General features: G+C 34.5%; 1 protein-coding gene across 1 annotated transcript; it reads left to right on the plus strand.

Moving 5' to 3' along the window:
- The first annotated feature begins 13,959 nt into the window (after positions 1 to 13,959).
- On the plus strand, positions 13,960 to 27,939 carry LOC145104392 (uncharacterized). Its single transcript, XM_079041650.1, has 10 exons — positions 13,960 to 14,123; positions 14,224 to 14,335; positions 14,404 to 14,985; positions 15,040 to 15,105; positions 15,172 to 15,514; positions 26,119 to 26,442; positions 26,534 to 26,609; positions 27,072 to 27,130; positions 27,242 to 27,567; positions 27,619 to 27,939. The coding sequence occupies exons 1-10, from the start codon at positions 13,960 to 13,962 to the stop codon at positions 27,937 to 27,939; spliced, it is 2,373 nt and encodes a 790-aa protein (XP_078897776.1).
- The last annotated feature ends 44 nt before the right edge of the window (positions 27,940 to 27,983 follow it).

Below are 27,983 nucleotides of genomic sequence, written 5' to 3' on the forward strand. Positions count from 1 at the left end.
TTTGAAATGATTAATAAGATATTTGCATGGCACTCTTCATCATGGCATAATTATTCACCGCAAATCACCTCTCACACTTCATGCTTTTACTGATGCCAACTAGGTAGGAGACAAGGATAACTACAGAAGCACTACTGGGTACATTGTTTATCTTGGTTCTAATCCAATTTCATGGAGATCTAAACGTCATAGTACCCTTGCAAGAAGCTCTACAGAAGCTGAATTTCGTGTTGTAGCGTCCACAACCACCGAAGTCCAATGACTCATCTCCTTACTAAGTGAACTTGGTATCTCATCATCCACTACACCTACAATCTATTGTGATAACTTGAGTACGACTTCATATTAAGCAAATCCAATTTTCCACTCACGAATGAAACACTTTGCCTTAGATTTTCACTTTGTCAGAGAAAAAGTACAGCAAAGATCTCTACAGGTTCAACACATAGATGGTGATGATCAATTAGCTGATGCTCTCACCAAACCCCTACCCCGACCACGTTTTCATTATCCCATATCCAAGATTGGTCTTCTCACAAGATTGTTCATCTTGTGGGGGGGAATATTAAGATATAACTCGGTCATATCTATCCCCACATATTTAGCCCACATGTATATTACTATGTCAATATTGTTTCCGTGTATATCTCCTTTAGTTAGCTGTATTCCTGTTATATATATCCTGGATGTAATTCATATGTAAAATATATCAATTCATAATACATAACAAAATCTTCTCTTCTCTGTATCTTCTCTTCTTATATTCTTTATATTATGTAATTAATTGTGCAATCATATCGATACTCACTGCAAGTGTTTCTCATTTTCTGTTTTTTTTATCTTTCGACTATGAACGTTGTTAAATGGATTCTTACTATACTGTGAATTGAAACTTGGCAAAATTGTTGGCATCGTTTGCATAAGCAAATCCCTATTGTTAGCGGCCTTATGTGTGACTTGTGTATTTTTTTGAGTTATGTACCATTGAGTGCAATTGCAACTAATGGTACAATGAAGGTGAATATATGCTTCCTTTAAGATATCCATGAGATTTAAGCAATATATATATATATATATATATATATATATATTGATTTTTTGGTTTTGTTTTCTTTTCGGTGGTGGACCACTGGACCTTACTACCTCATACATCAAGGTTTGAGGCTGCTCCAAGTTGGAGTAAACATAGGATTATGTTTCCTTTTTGAAAATGCAGTTACAGTTCTACTGATTCATATAGATGAAAAGAGTTAAAAACAAGTTCTTACTTTTGTATTCATTTTTGTATAGGAGAAACTAGATTATGACCCGCGTTAAACGCGGGAACATAAATTAAATACATATTACATTAATAGATGGCATTGTTTTAGATGAATTTTTAATAAAAAAATGTTAGTTAGATTCATTTTTAGACTTTTTGAACCAAACTTATTAAATAAAAATATTTAATATTTATATTAGAGCAATTTGGTTTTTTAATATAATAATTTTTAACATAAATGATCCATGTGATCTTTGTTTTATCACAACATGATGCGACTTCTTGATTAAAACATGTTGTGTAGTAGCTTTATGAATTGATTTTGTCCGGTGTACCAACCTCCATGGAGGCTCACATGACTATTTTCATATTGGCCCTGTAAAACCAAAAGCAACAATAAGTTGTTATATGTACCAGCAACATTAAATTCTGCAAAGAAATTCGATAAACATTATAGTTAAAGTGCATTGTCATAACCATAAACATCAAATTCAGATATTTTAATTTGGTAAATTTATAAAATATTTTTTCCTTATAAGAATTAAAATATGATTTTTCAGGCTACACCCAATCACATATACATATCTTCTGATCAAAGAAATTATTACAAGAAAAAAAAAACATGTTATGAACAAAAATATAATATTGGTTTCATAATTTGCCAAAGGTTAACATTAATAAATATTGTGAAATTGCTTATAATTTGCATGTTTGCTTATTGTCCTGGAGATACCCAACCACTTGGACATGTATTATTATTTGATTAATTAGTGCATTAATTACATTATAGAATATGAAATTTAACAATTGTTCAAATTCATTTACACTTGATTTATTAATAGAAAATTGACAAATTTATAGTCATAAAAGTATGCTTAATTCAAATTTTTTTTATCAAAATTAGTAGAAAACCGAGTTTCTTGAAGAAACAAATCAGATACACAAAAACGATATAAATAAAAAACAAAGAATTGAGCAAAGAACATTTGAAGATCATGTCAGAAAGGTATGACCAATATGATCTTTTTGACACTTTTCAATATAGTCATGGTTAATGTTTTCTCATCTTCAAGATGATAAGTACAAGTGAGGAGAGAAAACAAATACAGTAATATAAAATTAGAAAATTTAATTAAAGAGTATAATAAAATGTATAAAAGAATTATTGAAAAACTTAGAACAAGATTTATGTATTTGTTCATGCAAGTTGAAGTGTAACAATAAAAACTTCTTCATCTTGCTTTTGGTCTGTTCCACGAGTTTTGCCATCATATGTTAAAACGACTTTATGGCTTTCTCTTGACAAACATAGGTCAGCATATTAAAAAAAATTAATATAAAGGATATAATTTTGTTTCTATAACTAAATGAATGAAACTAATATACTTAAAGTAGATTGATTAATTTTTTTCATGACCTCTCAACAGGAATAGAGTAATAACAAGTAATAAGAACAAAGTAAATACAAGAAATTATAGAAGAAGAAGGAGAACAGGGTAAAGAAAGAACCTAGAAAAAAGAATTATAGAATAAGATCGTTGAAGAAGAACAAATCATAGGACTCAATCCAAAATCGTAAGAAGAACAACTTCAATGTAATCGTATATATAGGTTGTTTTTCAATAAGGAAATCATTATCTTCCAAAAAAATGGGATCCAAAAATATTATCTTGGAGATTTTCGGTTATTCATCTGGAAAAAAATGATATCATTTATATTGAATCAATATTTCAAATTAATTGACTTGCTTAATTAATGAGTTTTAAATTCAAAACCATTATCTCAAATTGATTTATTTTACGCGGGATATACCCGGAGATAAATTATAAATAATATTGACTTTATTTTTTACTCTTAAATATTTTGCTAATTTAATAGGATTAGATTAGATTTTATAGGTTAATGACCAAATTATTGATATGCTTATTTAATGAGTTTTTTCAAAAAAAAAATTAAATAAAAACTAAACGGGTTTGAATTTTGAAGCCAGAAGCTATAAATAAGAGAGTTAAATTAGGAACAATATCAATTAGAGAAACTGATATCTCGTATATAAATAGAATGATATGCTGTAATTGATAATGTAATTATTGAATTTAAAGATTCTATAATTATTAAAGATTATATAATTAAAGATAATTGTTTTTGAATTTTATTTGAAGAAGATGATGTCAACAATCTAATCTAATTGTGGAAAACATAGGATTGAAATGTAATAAATGATCCTGATTGTTTCATTAGTGAATTAAAGGTTCTCTTTTAATAAATTTAGAGATATGTGGTTTTTGGGAGAACCCTTTCCATTTTAAATTTATAAAGTTTTTACAAAACAAACTATCTTATTTAAAAACTTAGTTGTATTATTTTATTTCATTTCATAAACAATATTATAAATCACATACACCACCAACACACGCAATTTATTTATATAATAATAAATAAAACAATATACATTGCCTAGCCAAAACATAAATATCAATTTTGAACAATAAAAAATTGATTTGGTCAAATTTTAGGGAGGTGCCTTAAACGTAAATATACATAGCCTGCCAGGCTGCCAATGCTGGGCTGGTGTATGGTTTGTACTTTGTAGGACTGGGCAAATGATGTATCGATACCACTGGACCGGCCAGACCGAGTCTGCTAATGGGAGTAGGACGAAAGTTCCCAGCTTGGGCCTTTTAATGTTATAGTGTCATTCAGTCCACTAGTGTTTGTAGTTTGGTGTCTCATTTTTTTCTGTTGTGTTTCACAATTACAAAAAATACACACAACAAGAAATATAATTTTCTATTATTATTCTCTAAACGACCAATAAGCAGATACCATTTAATTAAAAATAAAGCAGATAAATTTAATTAAAAATAAACAACCATCACAACAATCAAACAAGCCAAGCCAAAACATGGTTTGGCAATGCATATACAATTCATACAATAAGAAAACATTTTTATTGTTGTTTCAAGGACAAAGTTAGGATTTTAGAATAATCTCATCGATATAAATTGTATTATTTAATAAGATTGTCCTTAATTTTTAACTATTTCTTTAATATGCCAGTGAAATATAAAATGTTTCAAATGTCTAACAACAATTTCCATTACAAGTCCCAAAGCAATAGGTAATAACAATTTGTGATTCTCTAGTTTGTTAGCCGCTAAAACAATAGTTAATAGTAAATTATAAAATTTCTTCAAAGGGATTTTCTAATATGTGTCCTAATGGCACATATAAGAAAAATTAATTGAAGTATTAATTATAGGAAATATTGCTATAATTAAATGTAATAAATATTAACTATGTTTAATATTAGTTATAATTAATATTTATCAAATTTAATTATGATAATATTTCTTATAACTAATACTTCTATTAATGTTTCTTATATGTGCCCTTAGGACACATATTAGAAATCCATTCTTCAAAACCTTTTAATATACTAATACAAAAACATAAAACTAATAAATTATATAATATGTTTACAATTATAATTACTTATATTAAAAAAAATAACCATATAATAAATATCCTGACTCACCTAATAAGGTGCAGCGACATGAATTTAACTTTGGAAACAATGAAATACATAACAAGAATTAAAAACTCAACAAATACACAAAAACAATCAAACAACTGATTTGAAGACCATAACAATTATCCAAATTAAAAACCTTTAACAATAAGAAACATAATTAAGATATCAAATTCTGAAACACTCAAACAGTAAGCAGATTCGAGATACTTACTTTCGGGTGCAATTGCCACCGACAATTCAACTGAGGTTGTGAGAGTGTGAAACAAAAAATCAGAGATTGTGAGGCTGATAAGTGATAAGAAAACCATATAGCTTGCGAGAGTGTGAACATAGATGAAAACAATAAATACTAGAGAGAAATAAATTTACTACGATATCAAAATCAACTACACCCTTAGTTTTGGTTCCAATTATTGCTCTTCTTTTTCCCTTTTTTTCAAGTTTGGCATCTTGAATTTTTAATACCTTATGATTATACCTAAAACAATAACTACAAAGCCCTAAATAATTACAACATAAGGTTACATGGTACGTAGCTGGAAAGACGAGCGGGAAGCATTCCCGCACCTCAGAACACAATACCGAGGGTGCAGGATAGACGGAGCGGGAATCGAGTGAGGGAAATTCTCCCCGCCTTCTCTCTCCTTCTTTCATTCGTCCATTTTTTTTCTACTAGCCGTTCCAACGGTTGTTTTTTTTAAAGAATTTACTTATTTTTTTCTTTAATAACGGTTACAATTCGAATATATATATATATATATATATATATATATATATATATATATATATATATATATATATATATATATATATATATCTGTGTGTGTGTGTGTGTGTTTTAATCGTTTTACACATCTATAAATATCTCACTATTTTCATCTTCAAATTCATACCTTCTTCTATCAATTTCTCTTTATTTTCTTAAAAAATGAATCTCAACAATCTAACCCCAAACTCCGATAGTAGAAAAAAACCAATGTTTCGAGTTTAAGCACCCAAACTCGAAGCATTTCACCATCAATCCATCTCAATGGGTTTATCGTTCCGAACTTGATGCCCCCACTCAATATCCTCCACAATTCCAATACCAAAATGTTAGACAATTCTACCCCATGCAAATGCCAAATGTTACTCCAAATATGTTCACAAACTTTGTCGTTTTTTCCCGATCAACTTTCACCAAATCAACCCCAAAGCCAAACCCCATTCCATCAATTTCAAATCCAAAGCGAAACACAACCCTTTTACTCTCAATCACAATACCAAAGCCTCGATGAGTAGGAGGAAGAAATTGTATGGGAAACTCAACCCACACCACCCCCACCACGCTGTAAAGTAAAACAACCGGTGCAAGAGACTACAAGGTAGAAGCCGACATCATGGACTCCTCAAAAAGAGCTGGTGTTGACAAAATCTCAGGTTGACATTTCAGAGGATTCAGTGAATGGAAATGCACAACCGACAGAACATTTTTCGATTCGCATTCTTGAGAGATTTCGCAAGGAGTCGGGTAAAGAATATGAAGAGTACTGTACCAAACAGCGAAATCCATCTAAAAATGAACGGGTTGTACAACAACCTAAAAACTCAAAGGAAGAACGGTCAAGGAGATGAAGAAATTTTTCAAGAGGCTTTGCATTTTTTTCACGAGGAAACGGGGAAGGCATTCAAGTCGCACGAGTGTTGGAAATTGTTAGTTCTTAGCCCAAGGTGGAAAAAATACGAACAAGATTTTATACTACGAGAAGAAGGCCAATCAAAAAGAGCAAAAACGGGCTTCAGTGGATACATAAATTCTTCTGATGCTCGTGTCGGGCTAGCTTTAAATGACGAGGAAGGACTCAAGCTAGAAGAAATTGTCTGACCGATGTGTTAGGACAAAGCAAAACCATATTGGCAAGGGGACTTCTTACGGTGCATCAGATTTCAGCATGGACGTAGACGAAATGTGAAAAATGACGGCGATATTTGATCAATACAATCTGAACTTCACTGAACGTTTGGCATCCGACAAAGAAAAAGAAGTCGAAAAAATAAAAGGAACGAGCGGAAAGGCAAGAAATGGAGGATATGAAGTTCTTGACGGAAAACACCGATCATCTTTCGGGACCGGCCATCGAGCTAGTTTTAAAGAAGAAAGAGAAGATCATGAAAAAATATTTCCCGTAGATTGTTTCGTTATTTTCAAATCTAGGTTATGTTTTCTTAAATCTTGGTTGTTTTCTAGGTTTTTTTATTCTTAGTTTGTTTTTATGTAATTCTTATTTTAAGTAATGAATTATTTTTATTTTAATTAATTTTTGTGTTTTTTAATCATTTTTAAAAAATTATATTTATTTTTTGAATTATAAATCTTAAGAATCAATTATTTTTATTTAAAAATAAAATAAATCTGAAAGGTAGTGAAATGTGACAATTTCCTGTCTTTTTGGTAAAAGGAAAACTTACATGACATTCAAGAAATGAAATATGCTTCCCATACATATCATGTAGTCTAAGAAAGCCCAAAGATTAATTAGTGCAAGACGTAATCTTTGACTTTATTTTTAATGTCATTAATCTTTTACCCTATCAGACCTTGGTTTTGATCCCTTGTTAGACTAGACAAAGCATCGACACCCCTTACTCTCTCTGCCACCGATTTATAAAGCATCGGCAAAAGCACCCCCCCCCCCATTTTAAAGACATGACGAAATTAATAAAAAGATTAGGATATGATTATACCTGAATGATGCGTCGGGATGGATTGATGATGGATTGTATGAATGATTATATGAATATGTTTGTATAGGGCTTTGCTATTCAGAAATAGAACAACTATTTCAACAGAGGAAGAACTTTGAGATCTACTCAAGTCTTAAACACTCAAACTTAACTTGTTTATTTCATATGGGCAAAGGCCCTATTTATAGGCTCAAGAGAGCCGGTTACATAATTGAGTTGCAATCGTTTGATTGCAATACGACATACATATTTACAATATAGCCCCCTAGACTATTGAGGGTTATACACTTTATGTTACATCACAAATAATACAACCGACACTTAATAATTATCCTACCGACACTTTTAAACAATTACATTAATATTAATATAATTCCTTCCACATTGAAAGGATGCGTGTCTTCAATAATAATGACTTTTTACGTCATTGCTTTCGTCATTCCTCCCGCCACCGAAAGGACAGATATTTCTGAATGATGTGTGCTTTGGTCATTGCTAACGTTATTTTTCATGAACGGTGTTTCTTCCATATTCGAGTAGGAATGTTTTTAGTTTTTTCTCTATGATGGCTTCCATTCTCTTGTCAATGTGTCTGCTATATGATTGTTGGCGCTTTTTCGATTACTATATCTATGTCTCTTCCTACGAACCAAATTTTGTGAATTGATTTATCAACAATTGTAATTTTTAATGGTTTTTCTAATTTTTCCCAATTTTTTAATATCTTTCTTCTTCCGAAACATAAAGTAGCTTTTGTATCTATATACGAAACTAGTTCTTTATCTTATATTTTAGTTGTAATAAATGTACTGTTTGGGTTAATATTTGTTTTTCTTTTACTCATTAGAGTTAGTTTATAAATTTCTATATCTGTGTTTTTATTTTTTCTTGCAAAGTTTTTATATTAACAAGTTGTGTTTGTTAGAGTGGTTGAAACATTGCGTATTGTTTTTAGATTACGATTTTGTATTTTTTGTATTTCTTAATTCCTTCTTCTAATCTAAATATCTTTTTTAATTGATTATTATATTCTTCGTTTACTGATTGTAATTTTAATAGATAGTTTTCTTCATATGATAAAACATTTTCTAAATGTTGAATGGTATTAGAGATATTATAATTTATTTTCCAATGGTTTTTTAATATATTAGTTCAAAGCATGTTATCTTTTGAAGAATTAATTTGTACTTTTGAATTCAGTTTAACAAATTATTAAAGCGTCTGAAAGAAAATTAATTGAATTGTTAATATTTTTTATTACTATTTTAAAATAATTAATTTCAATTTTTAATCTTCCAATTTTAACTAATTGATATGCAGTATAATTCTTGTTTTTAGAGATTAATTTATGTATTTCAAATTCTTTTTCTTTTAAATGTTTTGTAGAGTTTTCTAAATCTTTCCATAATTTTTTAAGTAGATTAACTTTATATTTATTATCGTAAATACAATATACTTGAGTTTTATTACTCATAATTTTTATTTTACCATGTGAAGGGTCGTTTAATAGTAAGTGGTTTTTCTTTAAGTAGTGGTTTTTCATTAAGTGGTTCTTCTTTAATAGTTTTTATTTTTAAATATTTTTCAAGTAGTATTTTCTGTTGAGTTAAATTTTGTAATAATTCAGGAATTTGTTTTAATACAAGTAAACTTTCTACTTCTATAATATTATTTAATTTTTGACTAATTATATTTAATTTATCTCCTATTGATTTATCTTCTTCAGAATTAAGACCAATATTATATATTGTTCCTTGTGGTAAATTTTGCGGTATTTCTATAATCATTTCTTTATCTGGTATGCATGGTTTTGTATTTTGATATGAACCTTCAAGTGTTTTAAAATATTTTAAAGAATTACTAGATGATTCTGTCATATTCTTAAACTTAATGATCTAATCATTTCTTTAATATCTTCTAATTTTTCATTTTGATTTTCAGTGGATGTTGTAGGTTGACATTCCGAGATGGAGGATCTACCTGTTATAGTTGAAATTGGAGGTTTTATAATTGGACTTCTTTTTATTAATGGAGTAGTTATTATTGGTTGAAAATTAGTTTCATTAAATATTCTGTTATTAGTTATATTTGGTGATTCAAGCGATAATAAAGGGGTGAATAATTTATCTATATAAATTCTAACTTCTGTTTTAAATGTAATACTATGATGAGAATTTGTTAATGCATAATTTATTTGATATGTAATAGTAAACGGATGATTACCTTTCAACATAAAATTTTGTCTTAATAATTTATATCGTACAGTAATACTATTACTTAGATTTTTATCTTTAAGACTTAATCCTAGTTGAATATTAATATCAAATTTTATTTTTCCTTCAATTAAATTACCTTTTCCTTTTGCAATAATACTTTCTTGATTATTAATTATACGATCATCTCTGATTTCTAATTCTATTGGTGTATCTAAATCGCTAAAAGTACTTTTTAAAATTACTTGAATAGTTGATATACGAATATAAGCAATTTTTATTCTATCTACTTCTTTAATATTAGATAATCTATTTCTAATTTGTTGTTTATTTATTATGGGTATAATAATATTTCCTTGAGTTGATTCTATAGGTATTGCTTCTTTTCCTATAATTTTTCCATAATATATAATATTTTTTCTAGAAAAGAAATTTTTTAATGAGTTATTTTTAAAATTATGTTTTTCTGATAGTGTAAAATTTGATTTTTTATAGCATCTTTATTAATGTTATTTTTGTTAATTAAAGCATCAAAAATGTATCCAGATTCATTTTCTTCGTTATTAATAATGATTGGTGAATTTTCTATTTTTGAGACATATTTATAATGATATTAAAACCTTCTTACGACAATTGTTTCAATTGTTGGTGAATTGATTTTTAATGCCGATGACTTTTAATATGAGTATTTATGAACAGATATGTAAAACGATTAATATTCATTATCATGTTTATGATGCTGCATATGCATATATTCTTATGAACGAAAGATTGAATATTCAAAATAATAATAAGAACGTTACTTAGCTCTGATACCAATTTTAAAGACATGACGGAATTAATAAAAAGATTAGGATAGGATTATACCTGAATGATGCGTCGGGATGGATTGATGATGGATTGTATGAATGATTATATGAATATGTTTGGATAGGGCTCTACTATTCAGAAATAGAATAACTATTTCAACAGAGGAAGAACTTTGAGATCTACTCAAGTCTTAAACACTCAAACTTTATTTGTTTATTTCATATGGGCAAAGACCCTATTTATAGGCTCAAGAGAGCCGGTTACATAATTGAGTTGCAATCGTTTGATTGCTATACGACATACATATTTACAATATAGCCCCCTAGACTATTGAGGGTTATACACTTTATGTTACATCACAAATAATACAACCGACACTTAATAATTATTTTATGCTTTTGGTGCATGTGAGAAACATAGACATTATTACAATAAGAAAACATTTTTCTGGTATGTTTTATATTTTAAAAGTTGATTTATTTATTTATTATTATTACTACTCCATCGGTCCCAAAATTATTGTCCACAGACAAAAAAAACATACATATTAAGGAAAGATTAATTACTTTTAACTTTATTAAATGAAATGACAATAGTATCCTTTTGTTGAATTTAATTCCATCATTTTGTTGCATTTAATTCCATTGTAGGTTAACAAATAATGAGGGTAATTTGGTAAAAAAAAGATATTTATTTTTAGAAATAAGCTATTATTTTAAGACAAACAAAAAAGGAAACATAAACTATTAATATGAGAGAGATGGAGTATTATTTTGTATCCAATGACCCTATTCTATCGATGACCACTAAAAAAAGAAAGATCATGTGTAATCAAAGATCCAAAATATGCTCTAATACCGGTGTTTGGAATTTTAGGTTCTTTAGAAAAAAAAAATCAGTTTTAAGTAAACCAATCAATAACATAACAAAAATTACAATTTTAATACAACGATAGCCACCTTTCTTTTTATTTTTGACTTTCAAATTCCAATATTTTCGACTTTCAAATTCCAATATTGTCGACTTCCAAGTTCCAATGCAACGATTTCACATATCGACATTCCAATCTTGATTTAGGCCAATGTAAGTCTTCCAAGAAGTCGTATCTGTTTATTTTAGGCCAGTGAAGTTCTTTTATTTTATCTACATAGAATAATTTTTTTTGGCCCCTTGGAATAGTTGGAATGATTGCTGACCGCGTATAACTTTTAGATACATTAAATTGATTGGTTGAAATCATCAACACGATTTGAGATAGCATGCATGAGACAACAATGAATGCAATGTGGTCCTTGAGTGTGCTTGAAGAAGAGTAGAGGCTAAGAAAAAGGGAAGAAGGTGATAATTAACCATCGATGGCGATTGTGGATTTATAAGGGGCTCGATTAAAACAAGTTAGTTATGAAAAAAAAAAAGACAATGCGTTTAAAAATTCATGGTTCAACCGGGGTTTAGTCGAGTTGTGCCGTTTTCGAGATAAAAAATTTAATAAGATAATAAATGAATCATTGTCTTGTTTCATGTCCAATAAGATTTAGAAAAACTGAGAAAAAATAAAAATTTAGAATTACACCTGTTTATATAACACGTTATCATATTTTGAATTTTTGTTTTTACATAAAAGGTCAAAATTATACTTCGTTAAAAAACTTTACTTTATATTACTATCATTACAATATTAACATAAAAGATATAAAATATACACATAGATACTTATTATAGAGATACGAACCTTATTAACCCTATAATTAAAACTCCTCTCACATAATAACAATCATCTAAAAAAAAACTCCTCTCACATAATAACAATCATTTTAGTTTATAAATTATCATAAATAATGTTTTTGTATGTTTAAGAACACTAAAAAAACTAAAAAACACGAGAGCATATTGTTAAAAAATATGTTTTAGTATACAAACTTAACATTCTTTGTTCTTGCAGGGTTGAAAATGTAAGTTTATTTATTGTTGGTTTTGTTATTTATTGTGATGTGGGTAGTTTGGGTATTGTGGTTGATTCTTGTGGGTTGCGATGTACTTTCTTCTTATTTGTGTTCGGGTTGACATGCGGGTAGATGAGATCCATTTATCTGGGTACTTAAAGGTGTGGCTGGTTTGTTGCAGCTTGAATCGATTCATTTTTCCTCTCTACACTCTATCAGACAACTATTCTTTCATTCTCTCTTCCTGTATAGAATTAGGGTTTCGTGTTTCATTGTTGTTCTTGATTCTTCTTGTGGATTAGGTTGAGTGATAAACATAGAGTATATTAGGTTTAATGTAGTGAGGTTTTATATGTAAGTACGTTGAAAACCATCTGTCTGTTTGTCTTCAAATGATATAATGGATGATGATATTGTAAAAGTCTGTTTGTGTGTTTTTTAAGATGGTATCAGAGCAGTGAGGCTCCAATCTTGCTTTCCGACGATCATCGACGTTTTCGTTCGAGGTACTTTCTTCTATGTTCGTATTCCTGATTCAGATCATTTGTTGATCTTTTTTGTTCTTTTTTTTGTGATTTGTTTCCTTTAGATCTTCACAATAGGTTATCCTAGAGATCTCTGTTGGATTCTCTAGTTGGTTAAACCTACCTGTGAACGTCTAGGGTTTGGTTGTTTTTTTGATCTAGGTTTTCCTCTAGGTTATCATCTAGATCGTGAAAAAAACTCTATTGTTTTTTATCCTTTAAGATCTTGGTACTGCGAGTTCCTATGTATTTTTGCAGATCTGTCATCAAGTGGAGATCCTTGTTTGACTGGTTGTCTACGAGTGGAGATCCTTGATTAAATAACTTCGTCTTCTAAGTTCGACCAATCTTGTTCTCTGAAATAACTTTCTTGAGAACGGATTTCATCACCGTTAACTCTTGTAGGGAACAGAGTAATAAGAGTCGATATGTTTTCTTCTATACTCGATTGCTTTGTGAGCTCTTTCTTGTTCCCCTTTACCTCTGTTTTAGTTGTAGATTATGGGAGATCCTGGTTGTCTTGCGTACACTAGTTACTTTATTGTTGATTGTTTTTTTGTGACTCTGTGATTCTTGTCTTGGGCCCCAACATACCGTGGTGACCATCTGGACATATAGGAGTCACAATTGTATGTGTTTTATGTTGATTTTCTTACTTGTTGTTAGTTTCTTTGTTTGTGCATCATGATTGGACCTACACCTCGTTCTGAATCTAGTAGTGGTTCTAAGACTGAGTCTGTGAACTACGATGATCCTTTGTTCATACATCCTTCAGATAATATTGTTACTACGATAGTGAACTTTAAACTAACTGGGACCAAAAATTTCTGTGTTTGGCGTAGTTCTATGACTAGAAGTCTTAAGGCTAGGAACAAATTAGGGTTTGTTGAAGGTAAAGTTACTAAGGATTCCAATGATGAACTTCAATCTTTGAAGTGGGAGCGTGCCAATGCAGTTGTTTGCTCCTGGATTCTTGGTTCTTTGTTTGAGTCTATCTACTTTGGTCATGCATATTCTTACAATAAAGCATATGGGTCTGTTATTTTTAATGTTCACCAAATCTGCTAAAGAAATTTGGGATGAATATTTTGAAACTTACAATAAAGCAGATGGGTCTGTTATTTTTAATGTTCATCAAAGTATTAATTCTCTTAGTTAAAATGTATCTTGAATATTTTAATAAACTTGATACTCTCTGAAAGAAATTTGACAGTCTTACCAATCTTGTTGAGTGCACTTGTGAGGCTCCTGCTAAATATAACGATCACTCTAAACTAATGAAGTTAATGCAGTTTCTAAGTGGTGTTGATCACTCTTTTAATCAAGTGAAGAGTCACATAATTTTGATGGATCCTTTTCCTAATGTTAAATCTACTTTTTCTATTGTTTCTAGAGAGGAATCTCATCAAAAGAATGGGGCTCTCTCCTTTCTTCTAATGTCACCAAAACTCAATCATCTTCATTTAATAGCAGAGTTAGTGATAAAAGGAGTCAAAATACTAACTCAAATAAGGGAAGAAATAAGAATTTACAGTGTAGAAACTGTAGTCTTAAGGGACACCTTATTGAAAGGTGTTATAAACTAATTGGTTATCCAAAAGATTTTAAGTTCAGGAATGAGACTAATAATGATAACATGAGGAGTCAAAATAAGTCCTTTTCTAGTAACTCCTCATCTATTCCTTCCAGTAGTTCTTTTTCTTCTAGTGTTACTTCAGATGTCACTAGGAGTGGTAATGCTCACTATCTTATAAGTGAACAATACAACAAGTTGTTGAGTCTCATTAATGAAAAGTCTTCTGTCTCTAAGGATACTTCTGTGAATGCGAATATGATAGGTATCCTTCTTTTTAGGTCTTATAATTCTACCATTAGCCACCAAAAATGGGTTGTCGACTCAGGTGCAAATCAACATATGACATCAGCTGAGTCACTTCTTCATGATACTGTTGATGTTTCCAAATTAAATCTTTTTGTAAATCATCCTAATGGATCTTTTGCTAAAACTAACAAAATTGAAAATTTATAGTTTTCTAAAAACTTAACACTATTTGATGTCTTTGTTGATCCTGATTTTAATGTGAACTTGCTTTTTGTACATAAATTGTGTAAATACACAAATTGTGAAGTTATTTTTAATGAACATGAATGTAAAATTCAGGATTTACAATCAATGAAGGTGGTGGAGAATGGTAGAGAAACTGGGGGATTATATTATCTTAATTCTTTTCCCTCAAGTATTAGTTCTTATAAAGCTAATTTTGTTAAGTGTTTTGTGTCTAAACTAACATGGAATAGTAGATTGGGTCATCCAGCTGAACAAGCTTTGAATTGTTTAAAAGATAAGCTTAAGTTTGTTAATACTAATCTTCCTCCTTGTGATGTCTGTCACAAGCCTAAGCAAACTCGTGAACCCTTTCCTCTTAGTGTTCATAGTTCTTCCAAACTTGGAGAGTTAGTTCATCTGCGTGTATGGGGTCCCTATAGAGTGACTATTAGGGAAGGTTATAGGTTCTTTTTGACTGTTGTGGATGATTTCACAAGGGCTACTTAGGCCTATCTTTTAAAAAGTAAAGATGAAGTTTATAACTGTTTTACTTCTTTCTTTATTATTTTATTTAATCAGTTTGATTCAAAAATTAAAATTGTTCGCTCAAATAATGGAATTGAGTTTTCAAATTTTAAGATGAAGTCTTTTTTTTTTAACTTAATGGAATTTTGTATCAAACCTCTTGTGTCTACACACCACAACAAAATGGAGTTGTTGAAAGGAAACATAGACATATCTGAATGTTGCTAGGTCTTTGTTTGTGACATCCCCATTTTCACGGCCAGAAAAGACCGATTTTGTTTATGCTTGTTTGAAAATCAGAGTAACATTTTAAATAAAAGTGTTGCGGAATTTGTCCCAAAACAAAATATGATAAAGATTTATCAAAAGCATTTCCAAGGAAATGTATTTCATTAAAAGACTCGGGATGTCATGTTCGATACAGATCAAAAGCATAAACAGTACAATATAAGCCTTACTACATTATTTCATATCTACAGGCCTATATCTGTAATCCCTCATCCAAAACATCACATCTATGCTCGAGCGCCACTGCCTGTAATACATGAAACTGAGTGGGTCAGGCTTAGGAGCCTGGTGAGCACATAGGGTTTTCAACCCACAATAAATAAGTTTATTAATTTCATCAACCAACAATAACCCGATTACTTGTTCCCGTTATCCTTACTTTACGTCCCTAAACACCTATCATAAGGGACCTAGCCTAAGGATCATCATCGGGATGGACACTACTGCTAAGGGGGTTCCTCAACAATAAATGTCCTAAAGGCAACCATGAGGGGGATGGAGTACACCGGTGAACACATCGTTCACAAACACCTACAGGTTGCGAGCCTACTAGCGTTCCACTGGACTGTCTAGAAGAGTCTGTGGTCGTCATCTATACTCCGTTAGATGACTGGATCACCAACAACATCGAGGCCTCTCATCATTTTATCACACATCGTCTTATTACATCTACCCATGTTTTACCCCAACAGTTTTGTAGACATAAAATACATATACAGTTTAAATAACGAAAAACGTGTATAAAATCATTCATCCAACATAGACAGCAAGTATTCAGATAATATGCACACATAGCATGTAATTTATATAAAATACTTCATATCTATGTGTAAGATGAAAGTAACTATGCACTCACCTGATTAGGTGGTGACTCGGTACTTGAACAGCACTTCGTTATCTCAAAACAATTTTTCCTTGACCAAAACCTAGTATCAATACCACTAGAGTTTAGTTTTAACGTTAACCGCGACTAACTAATAGTCTAGCTATTATTATTATTATATAAGCGTTAAATAACACCAAATATAACTCATAATAATAGCCCAAATAATTATTTTAAGGACCTAATAACATTACTATAATTATTTAAAAGTTATATTAAAAATTGCGTAGGCGTAGCTCACTTACAGCGGATTTTAAAGAAAACCGGGCTTTGCTCGGAGCAGCGTTTCCGAACCGAAAGACCCTTTTTCTCGGGTCTCCGAGAGCCTCGGGGATTCCTTTGGGTGCTAGGGATTTTTCCTAGGGTTTAGGGGTGGTTTGGGGAGCTAGAGAGAGAAAGAGAATTGGTGTGAAAAATCCGGAACCCTCGCCCCCCTTTTATAGCCTGCGAGGCCTCGGACTACGCTGGGCGTAGATCGGATAAGGGCTCCAGCTCGCGTACATCTGGCTCGCACTCGGACTCGGAAGGGATAAGGCCAAGTACGCCGGGCGTACCCAGCTTCAGACGCGGGGTGTAATGCGAGGCGACGGGTCATCCATCCGAAGCGAAGCCTTGGGCAACAAGCAACGGCTCAGATGCGGCCACGTCACCACCTTTCTCGCAGATTCGCAATTTTGCTTCCCGACTTCTAAAAATCATAACTTTCGCATACGAGCTTCGTTTTCGACGTTCTTTATATCCACGCGTAGGCAGGAACGTACTCTACAACTTTTGTTTAGACTCCGTCGGCTAATTTTGACTTTGTTTTAAATCTATATTTTTAACAGGTCGGGACAGAATTGGTCCGTTAAAAATTCATAACTTCTTCATCCGACGTCCGTTTTCGTCTGTCTTTTTATCGTTATGCTACTATTAACGAGATATTCGATTCTCGTTTAGGTTGTGTCGGCTAAAAATCACTCGATCTAATATTCGAACTTCGGGTTGTACACTACTAAGCCGAAACTTCGAAAAATCATAACTTCCTCATACGAAGTCAGATTTGGGCGTTCTTTTTATGGACGCTCTCGGTTTAACGTTTTCTACGACTTTCGTTTAGATCGCTAAGGCTAAAACTCGCTCTATCGTAAATTCACTATTTACGCTTCCCGGTATCGTGCCGGTTTCATCACGAAACTTCGACGGGTCATAACTTCTTTGTTATAACTCGGATTTCGGCGTTCTTTATATCTCTGGAATCCTTGTTTCGACTCCTACAACTTTATGTAAAGATATCGGGCTTATCTCACACTTTAATTTTGACGCTTATTTTTATTCTTTATTTATTATACATTTATAAATAAATAATAAGCATATAAATTCACATAATTCACATAATACTCAAATATTTCATCTTTATTACATCAAAAGAGTTACAATAGTTGACCTAGACTATTACATCGTCTAAAATGCTTAGCCCCGAAACCCGGGCGTTACAATTCTCTCCCCCTTAGGATGATTCCGTCCCGGAATCATGCGTCAGCAAACAGATGCGGATAGCGACTCATCATGTCACTCTCTGTTTCCCAAGTGAGGTTCGGCCCATTCGAATGTTTCCACTGGACTAGCACTAAGTCGACCATCTTGCATCGTAACTTCTTAGTCTTACGGTCAACAATTGCCTCGGGCTCTTCGATCAGCCTCTTATTCTCATCCATCCTTAACTCTGAGATTGGAATTATGTCGGGAACTTCTCCCGTGAATTTCCTCATATAACACACATGGAAGGTGTTATGAATACCATCGAATTCTTCGGGCAATTCCAGCTTGTAAGCTTGGTTCCCAATCTTCTGAAGAACTTTGAACGGTCCAATAAACATTGGACTTAGCTTTCCTCGTTTTCCGAATCTTATAAGTCCCTTCCACGGTGAGACTTTAAGCAAAACCGAATCCCCAACTTCGAAGGTCATCGGTCGTCTTTTCTTGTCAGCATAGATCTTCTGACGAACCTGAGCTGCTAACATTCTTTCCCTAATCACCTTCAGTTTCTCAGCAGTCTCATGGATTATCTCGGGGCCCATAAACTGCTTTTCTCCAGCCTCAAGCCAACAAGACGGCGTACGACACTTTTGTCCGTACAAGGCTTGATAAGGTGCCATCTTGATGCTCGAGTGGAAACTGTTGTTGTAGGAAAATTCTACCAAAGGTAAGTGCTCATCCCAGTTACCTTGGAACTCGAGGGTACATGCTCTCAACATATCTTCAAGCGTTTGAATCGTTCTTTCGCTCTGACCATCAGTCTGCGGATGGTAAGCCGTACTCAAACACAACTTTGTACCCAATTCCTCTTGTAGACTTCTCCAAAACCTTGACGTGAAACGACTATCACGATCCGATATAATTGTTAGAGGAACACCGTGAAGTCTCACAATTTCCTTCACGTAAGCATTTGCAAGCTTATCCATAGACCACCTTTCGTTGGCAGCTATGAAGTGTGCACTCTTTGTGAAACGATCCTCGACCACCCAAATCATGTCGTGAGCGTTCTTCGTCCTGGGTAGTTTAGTCACAAAATCCATGGTGATGTCTTCCCATTTACCCATGGGTACAGGTAAAGGTTCTAAACTCCCATACGGTTTCTGATGTTGTTCCTTAACTCTCGCACATGTTACACACTCTGCCACATACTTCGCAACATCGAGCTTCATTGTCGGCCACCAGTAGTAGGGTTTTAGGTCCCTATACATTTTTGTGCTACCGGGATGAATCGAGTACATGGTCTTGTGAGCTTCTTCCATCAGAAGATCTCTTATTCCTCCCGTCTTAGGTACCCAAATCCGATCTTGGAATACCTTCAGTCCTTGACGGTTTGCACCGAATACCAACGTTCTTCCTTTCGGTCATTCTTTTCTGAAGCTTCTTCTTGAGCTTTCTTGATACTTTCCACAATCGTCGAGACAACTTCTATTCTCAACGCTCTTGGCCTTTTCCTTTCAAGATTGACTTTCCGACTGAGGGCATCAACAACAACATTTGCCTTACCGGGGTGGTAAAGTATCTCACAGTCATAGTCCTTGAGTAATTCTAGCCAGCGTCGTTGTCTCATGTTTAATTCCTTCTGATTAAAGAGATACTGGAGACTCTTATGATCAGCGAAAAGTTTGCACTTCGTTCCATAGAGGTAATGCCTCCATATCTTTAGAGCAAAAACTACCGCTGCCAACTCCAAATCGTGAGTGGGGTAGTTCTTTCCGTGCTCCTTCAATTGTCGAGATGCGTATGCTATCACCTTTTCTCTTTGGGTCAGAACACAACCCAACCCGATTCCAGATGCGTCACTATAGACCGCAAAGTCTTCAACTCCATCGGGTAGAGAAAGAATCGGTGCTTCGCATAACTTCTTCTTTAGCTTCTCGAATGCCTCTTTGTGCTTCTCGCTCCATGTATAAGTAGCTCCTTTATGGATCAAAGCTGTCAATGGAGCAGCTATCAAAGAAAAGCCTTGGATAAATCGTCGATAATATCCAGCTAATCCAAGAAAGCTTCGAATCTCTGTGGGACTCTTTGGACGTTCCCACTTCATCACAACTTCGATTTTTGCTGGGTCAACCATTATTCCCTCCTGGTTAACCACATGACCCAAGAATTGGACTTCTCGGATCCAAAAATCACACTTGGAGAACTTTGCATACAGTTTCTCCTTCTTCAAGACTTCCAACACTTCTCGTAGATGCTGGCCATGCTCCTCCTGGCTTTTCGAGTAGATGAGAACGTCATCCATAAACACTATCACGGACTTATCGAGGAATGGTTTACAAACCCTGTTCATAAAATCCATGAATGCTGCTGGAGCATTGGTTAGTCCAAATGACATAACCAAGAACTCGTAGTGCAGTCTTCTCAACATCCTGCTCTCTTACCTTTAGCTGATGATATCCTGACCTGAGATCGATCTTTGAGAAATAGCTCGAACCTTGCAGCTGATCGAATAGGTCATCAATCCTTGGCAATTGATACTTGTTCTTCACCGTTGCCTTGTTCAGCTCTCGGTAGTCTATACACATTCTCATGCTTCCGTCTTTCTTCTTCACGAATAGCACCGGAGCTCCCTAGGGTGATGAACTAGGTCTGATAAAACTGTTGTGCAACAACTCCTGAAGTTGCGTCATGAGCTCCTTCATCTCCGTCGGTGCTAATCGGTATGGTGCTTTCGCTATCGGTGTTGTACCTGGTAACAAGTCTATCCGAAATTCCACTTGTCTATCAGGTGGTAATCCGGGAAGATCTTCGGGAAAGACTTCCGGATAATCACACACAACCGGTATATTCTGCACCTCTTTCTTTTCCTTCTTAGCATCGATTACGAATGCCAAGTATGATGCACATCCCTTGGACAAACATTTTCTGGCTTTCATCAGGGAGATGATTCCAGAATTTATTCGGCGTTTGTCCCCGTACACCATAAATGACTCTTTTCCGGGTGGGTTTACCCTTACTATCTTCTTTCAGCATTGAATCTCAGCATCGTTGGCGCTAAGCCAATCCATTCCCAGAACGATGTCGAAACCGTTCAATTCTATGGGTAACAGCTCCTCGTGGAATTCATTTCCGTTTATGTCGATGACTATGTTCTTAATACGATCACTAACAGGTACGAACCTGCCACTGGCAACTTCCACAATTAGGGCATTATCAAGTTTTTCTACCGGCAATGCTAATTTTCCTCCAAATCTATGCGATACAAAGGAATAGTTTGCTCCCGAATCAAATAGTATATTGGCAGGCAATCCATTTACAAGAAAGGTACCTGAAGCGACGTCTGCTGCCTCCTTTGCAGCCTCGAGCGTCATCTGGAAGGCTCTTGCCTTTGGCTTCGGTGGAATGTTGGGTCTTCCTGCCTCCTTCTTCTTCGGACAGTCCTTTGAAATGTTCCCTTCCTCGTTGCACTCATAACAGACCTTCTTAGTGAACGTGCACTCGTTGGCATAGTGCCCAGGTTTTCCACATTTGAAACAAGTGACTCCTCCGTCACATTTCCCCTGTGCTTCTTCTTGCACTTGTCGCACCATTTGGCTTCACCTCCTCCAGACTTCTGCGTACCAGACCTTGAGAACTTGCTTTTCTTGCTGAATTTCGACGACCCATCAAATTTCCTTTTCTCTCCCACATACGCTCTCTCTAGACCCTTCTCTCGTATCTGGGTCTCCACATTCTTAGCAGCCCAGATGACGGCTTTCAGAGTGGTTGTTTGCTTGACCATTGGACCGAAGTCCGCTGGTAATCCGAGGGCAAACTTGTTAACCTTGGAGAGTTCAGTTGGGATGAGGTGAGGAACAAGCTTCATTTTCTCTGTAAAGCTTGCAGCATATTCAGCAACGCTCATTCTTCCCTTCTTCAGATTCTGGAATTCGTTGTTGATCTCCAGAAGATCCTGCTCAGAGCAGTATTGCATCTTTAACTGCACCAGAAAATCCTCCCACGACATCTTGCTCGCTTCTCCTTTGGGCATTGAATCAGCTAGTAGCTTCCACCAGCTTAGTACTCCAGATTTCAACAGGGGAACCGCGAGAGCGGTCTTCTGCCTGTTGCTACACTCGCAACTCTCAAACATCGTTTCCATCTCGGAGATCCAGTTCATGACTTCCACCGGCGTCGGGCTTCCAGATAGACACAGTGGTTTGGATGCCATGAAATCCTTGTATTTGCATCCACGTCCGTCATTTCCTCTATCCTGGTGGTTTTGCCTAACTATCGGTGGCTTGGCTTGACCAACAGTCCCACTGTAGTTTCCTCCTTCTGACTGCCCATCATTCAGCTCGGGCTCTACGATTGGTATGGTAGCTTCCTCGCGATTTTGTTGGAGCAAACGCCTGGTTTCCTCCATTTGATGATCCAACATCATCTGGATCATCGCTTGCACTCCGGCCATCGTGATTGGCTCAGGAACATCTGCTACATCAGGTATTTGCTGAATCACTGGGGTTGATTCCTATTCCCATTTGCATTCCCAGCTCCACTGCGGGTTCTTGCCATTTTGATCTATACACCGAATAAGGTGAATTTAGATCTTTATTCAGGATAGACGTTTAAATCATCCTTATCTCTCCGAAACGTTTACATGCTAGTTCTAATATTGTAGTCGTACGTTTAGAATCCTAAACACATAAGGTTTCCAGATCCGGTCGGCAACAGACCATAGATCCGAATAAATATCATCATGTCAGGCACAAAGCATTTAGCACATAAAAGCATTTTAGGCACAATTCCTAAAATAAGCTAGTGCTCAAACCTCACAATCATCGCTCAGCATTCTAAGTTTAAGTCTAGAAATCCTACAAATTCATAGTTCGCTTAAACTAATGCTTTGATACCAACTGTGACATTACTATAATTATTTAAAAGTTATATTAAAAATTGCGTAGGCGTAGCTCACTTACAGCGGATTTTAAAGAAAACCGGGCTTTGCTCGGAGCAGCGTTTCCGAACCGAAAGACCATTTTTCTCGGGTGTCCGGGAGCCTCGGGGCTTCTTTTGGGTGCTAGGGATTTTTCCTAAGGTTTAGGGGTGGTTTGGGGAGCTAGAGAGAGAAAGAAAATTGGTGTGAAAAATCTGGAACCCTCGCCCCCCTTTTATAGCTTGCGAGGCCTCGGACTACGCTGGGCGTAATCCTTGGCTACGTTGGGCGTAGATCGGATAAGGGCTCCAGCTCGCGTACAGCTGGCTCGCACTCGGACTCGGAAGGGATAAGGCCAAGTACGCCGGGCGTACCCAGCTTCGGACGTGGGGCGTAATGCGAGGCGACGTGTCATCCACCCGAAGCGAAGCCTTGGGCAACAAGCAATGGCTCAGATGCGGCCACGTCACCACCTTTCTCGCAGATTCGCAATTTTGCTTCCCAACTTCTAAAAATCATAACTTTCGCATACGAGCTCCGTTTTCGACGTTCTTTATATCCACGTGTAGGCGGGAACATACTCTACAACTTTCGTTTAGACTCCGTCGGCTAATTTTGACTTTATTTTAAATCTATATTTTTAACAGGCCGGGACAGCATTGGTCCGTTAAAAATTCATAACTTCTTCATCTGACGTCCGTTTTCGTCTGTCTTTTTATCGTTATGCTACTATTAACAAGATATTCGATTCTCGTTTAGGTTGTGTCGGCTAAAAACCGATCGATCTAATATTCGAACTTCGGGCTGTACACTGCTAAGCCGAAACTTCGAAAAATCATAACTTCCTCATACGAAGTCAGATTTGGGCGTTCTTTTTATGGACGCTTTCGGTTTAATGTTTTCTACGAGTTTTGTTTAGATCGCTAAGGCTAAAACTCGCTCTTTCGTAAATTCACTATTTACGCGTCCCGGTATCGTGCCGGTTTCATCACGAAACTTCGACGGGTCATAACTTCTTTGTTATAACTCGGATTTCGGCGTTCTTTATATCTCCGGAATCCTTGTTTCTACTACTACAGCTTTATGTAAAGATATCAGGCTTATCTCACACTTTAATTTTGACGCTTATTTTTATTCTTTATTTATTATACATTTATAAATAAATAATAAGCATATAAATTCACATAATTCACATAATACTCAAATATTTCATCTTTATTACATCAAAAGAGTTACAATAGTTGACCTAGACTATTACATCGTCTAAAATGCTTAGCCCCGAAACCCGGACGTTACATTGTTATTTCAATCTTCTCTTCCTGTTAAGTACCGGGGAAAAGCTGTTCTTACTTCTATTTTTTAATAAATAGAATGCCTACTTCTATTTTGAAAGGCTTGTCTCCATATGAATTTGTTTTTAAAAACCCACCTGGTTTTGAACATTTAAGAGTATTTGGTAGCCTGTGCTTTGCTACCAAACTTAATAATCAAAATAAATTTTCTGAAAGAGCTGAAAAGTGTGTTTTATTGGGTTATTCTTTTGAGAAAAAGGTTACAAGTTGCTGAGTCTTGATAAAAGTTCTGTTTTTGTTTACAGAGATGTGAAGTTTTACAAATTTGTATTTCCTTTTAGACTAAACTGCACAAATGGTCCCTGTGGTTTGCTCAAAATTGTCACTTTGGTCCATAAAGGTTTGGACTAGCACCACAGGTCCAAAGTTTTCATTTTGTTGCAAGTTTGGCCCGATTTGTTTTGAATTTTTTTAAATGACGAGTTTGCCCTTCATTTTTTCATTTTTTATTTTTTTAAATTACTTTAATGTTTTTCTGATTAAAAGAAAAATAAAAAATAAAATTAAACCCTTAAACCCTCCCCCCTTCTATTCTGTTCCCTGCTTCTAGACCCCTTCTTCCCCATTCTTCGTCGTCCTCCGGTAAAACCACCACCACCGGTCAGTAATGTCGCCTCTGGTCAACCCATGGAAGCACCACCAGTTATGACCGTCGATTTTCCGGTCAACAACACCACTCTCTTCTCCAGATGAATACACAGACAAAATTCTGAAATTTAGCATATAACAACACATACAAAACCTAAATATTTTCTAATGCCAAAAACATACATCTTTTGAAGATTTTATACACAAAATAAGAAATCTGATATATACAAGAACACACACGAACCGACTAGGGTTTCGAAAAACTTAAAGGGTGGTGCCATCGCCGGTACCTCAACCCCTTCTGAAGCTCCAGATCTGCAACATCTTTACAGCGCCGCCAGCGATTCTGTAGATGACGATGCCAGCGCCACCATCGTCTGGTGTCACCTTCTTGTCGTATTTGGAAAGACGATGGAGATTTGTTCAAAATCGTCGCTCTAATCGGTCATTTAGGGCCTCCCTACCTCGCCATATCGTTCGTCATGGTTTAGATTTAGCGGCGGCTAGGGTTAGGGTTCCCAATTGGTGGTGGAAACTTGGGGTTTTCTGAGGAAGATGGAGTCGGACCTTCGTTCTTCGAGTTGCATATCAGAGTGGCGGTGGTTTTGAGTTGTTAGGCGGTGGCTAAATGGATGACACCGATGGTGGTGCTCCGGCTAAATGGGTTGCTCCGGCGAAATGGGTGGCACCGACAGTGGTGCTCCGGTAGCAAATGAAAAGAGAGGGAGAGTGTTAGTAAGTTAAAAGTGAGAGGGTGGGTTGAGGGTTTAATTTTATTTTTATTTTCCTTTTAGGCAGAAAACATTAAAGTAATTAAAAAAATAAAGAAAAGGAAAAATGAAGGGCAAACTCGTCATTTAAAAAAATTCATATCAAATCGGACCAAAATCGCAACAAAATAAAAACTTTGGAGTTGTGGTGCTAGTCCAAACCTTTTTGGACCAAAGTGGCAATTTTGAGCAAACCACGGGGACCATTTGTGCAGTTTAGTCTTCCTTTTACGCTGAAGTCAATAACTGTTGATAAACAATCTGTTTTTGATAATTTTGTAGACCTATTTTCCTATGATGATTTAAACATTTCTGAATATGTGAATGATGTTATTAATTTGGATGAATTGAGTGTTAACCACCAGATGGATGGTTCTAGTGTAGCCGAGACTCTGAGTGAAACCTTTTCTGATACTACACCTGGTGATAATCAGACTAGCGAGGCATCTGTACCTCCATCTGGTGAGACTATGCTAGGACCTTCAAATTTGTCTGAGGAAAGTAGTCATTTAGATTCCTTGCCTTCCTTGGGACAATCTGTAGGGGCTTCTAGGTCTAGAAGAGAATCTCTCATGCCTATCAAATTTAATGATTATATAGTTGAGGGTAGGCATAGATATGGTATAGAACGTACTCTTAACTATATTGTTCTTAGTAATGAAAATAAATGTTTTCTTTTCTAATCTTAACAAAACAGTTGAACCAAAGGATTTTAATGAAGCCTCTTCCGATCCTAATTGGATAGAGGTAATGAATAAAGAAATCGAAGCTTTGTATTGAAATCACACTTGGGACATTGTTGATTTACCTAAAAACAACAGAAAGCCAATTGGCTGTAAGTGGGTATATAGAATTAAATACAAACCTGATGGTGTGATTGACAGATATAAGGCTCGTCTTGTAGCCAAGGTCTATAATCAGAGAGAAAGTATAGACTTTAAAGAATGCTTTCCTTTAATGTTCATGTTGTTATATCTTTGTATGTAAATAGATCTTGGCCTTTATATCAACTTGACATAAATAATGCTTTCCTTTATGGAGATTTGTCTGAGGAAGTTTTTATGAGTCTTCCTTAAGGCTATCATTCCAAAGGAGATACAAGAGTTTGCAAGTTAGTTAATTCTTTGTATGTATGGACTAAAACAGGCCCCTAGAAAGTGCAATGAAAAACATTGCACTTAATTGTTTAGTTAAGGTTTTTTACAAAGTGTAAATGACTATTCCTTATTTATTAGGAATAGAAACAACTTTATTGTTGTTCTATTGGTTTATGTTGATGGTATAATCTTGACAGGTAATAATGAAGATGAACTCTAAAGTGTAAAATCTTTTTTAAACTCAAAGTTTTTTATAAAAGATTTAGGAAAGTTGAGTTATTTTCTTGGTATTGAAGTTTTAAGTGTAGATAAAGGAACTTGTTTAAATCAAAGGAAATACTGTCTTGAACTTTTGCATGAGTTTGGTATGTTAAGTTGCAAACCTGTTTCAACTCCTTTAGAAGCAAAGTTTATTCTTAAAAGGAGTTCTGGTTCAGGTGATCCCTTGTTAAAAAATATCACTGAGTTTCAAAAATTAGTTGGAAAGTTTATATACCTTACTATTACCAGACCTGACATATCATATTGTGTGCAAATTCTTAGTCAATTCATGCGTAAACCTCATAAATCTCATCTGGATATAGCATTCAGGCTACTTAGATATTTGAAGGGTAGTCTTGGAAAAGGTGTTTCAGTAGTTAAGTCATATAAATTTGACTTAATGGGTTTTGTAGATGCTGACTAGGCAAAATGTATTTCTTCTAGAAATTCAGTTACGGGTTATTTTGTTTATGTTGGTAACACTTTATTGTCTTGGAAAAGTAAGAAACAGGCAACTGTTTCAAGATCATCTACTGAGTCTGAGTACAGAGCCTTAGGTTCTGTAACTTGTGAAATAATATGGATTTTGAAACTTTTATTTGATTTGGGTATTAAAGATTTAACTCCTGTTAAAGTTTTCTGTGATAATGAGTCAGCTATAAAGCTTGCTTTGAATCCAGTTTTCTATGAGAAAACAAAGCACATTGAGGTTGACCTGCATTTTGTTAGAGAAAAAAATTGCTAATGGAGTTTTGAAAGTTGAGAAAATAAATTCTTCAAAAGAAAGAG

Source organism: Lactuca virosa, chromosome 4 (genome assembly GCF_052849685.1).
Source record: "Lactuca virosa cultivar CGN04683 chromosome 4, Lactuca_virosa_CGN04683_v6, whole genome shotgun sequence".
Taxonomy (NCBI): Eukaryota; Viridiplantae; Streptophyta; class Magnoliopsida; order Asterales; family Asteraceae; genus Lactuca; species Lactuca virosa.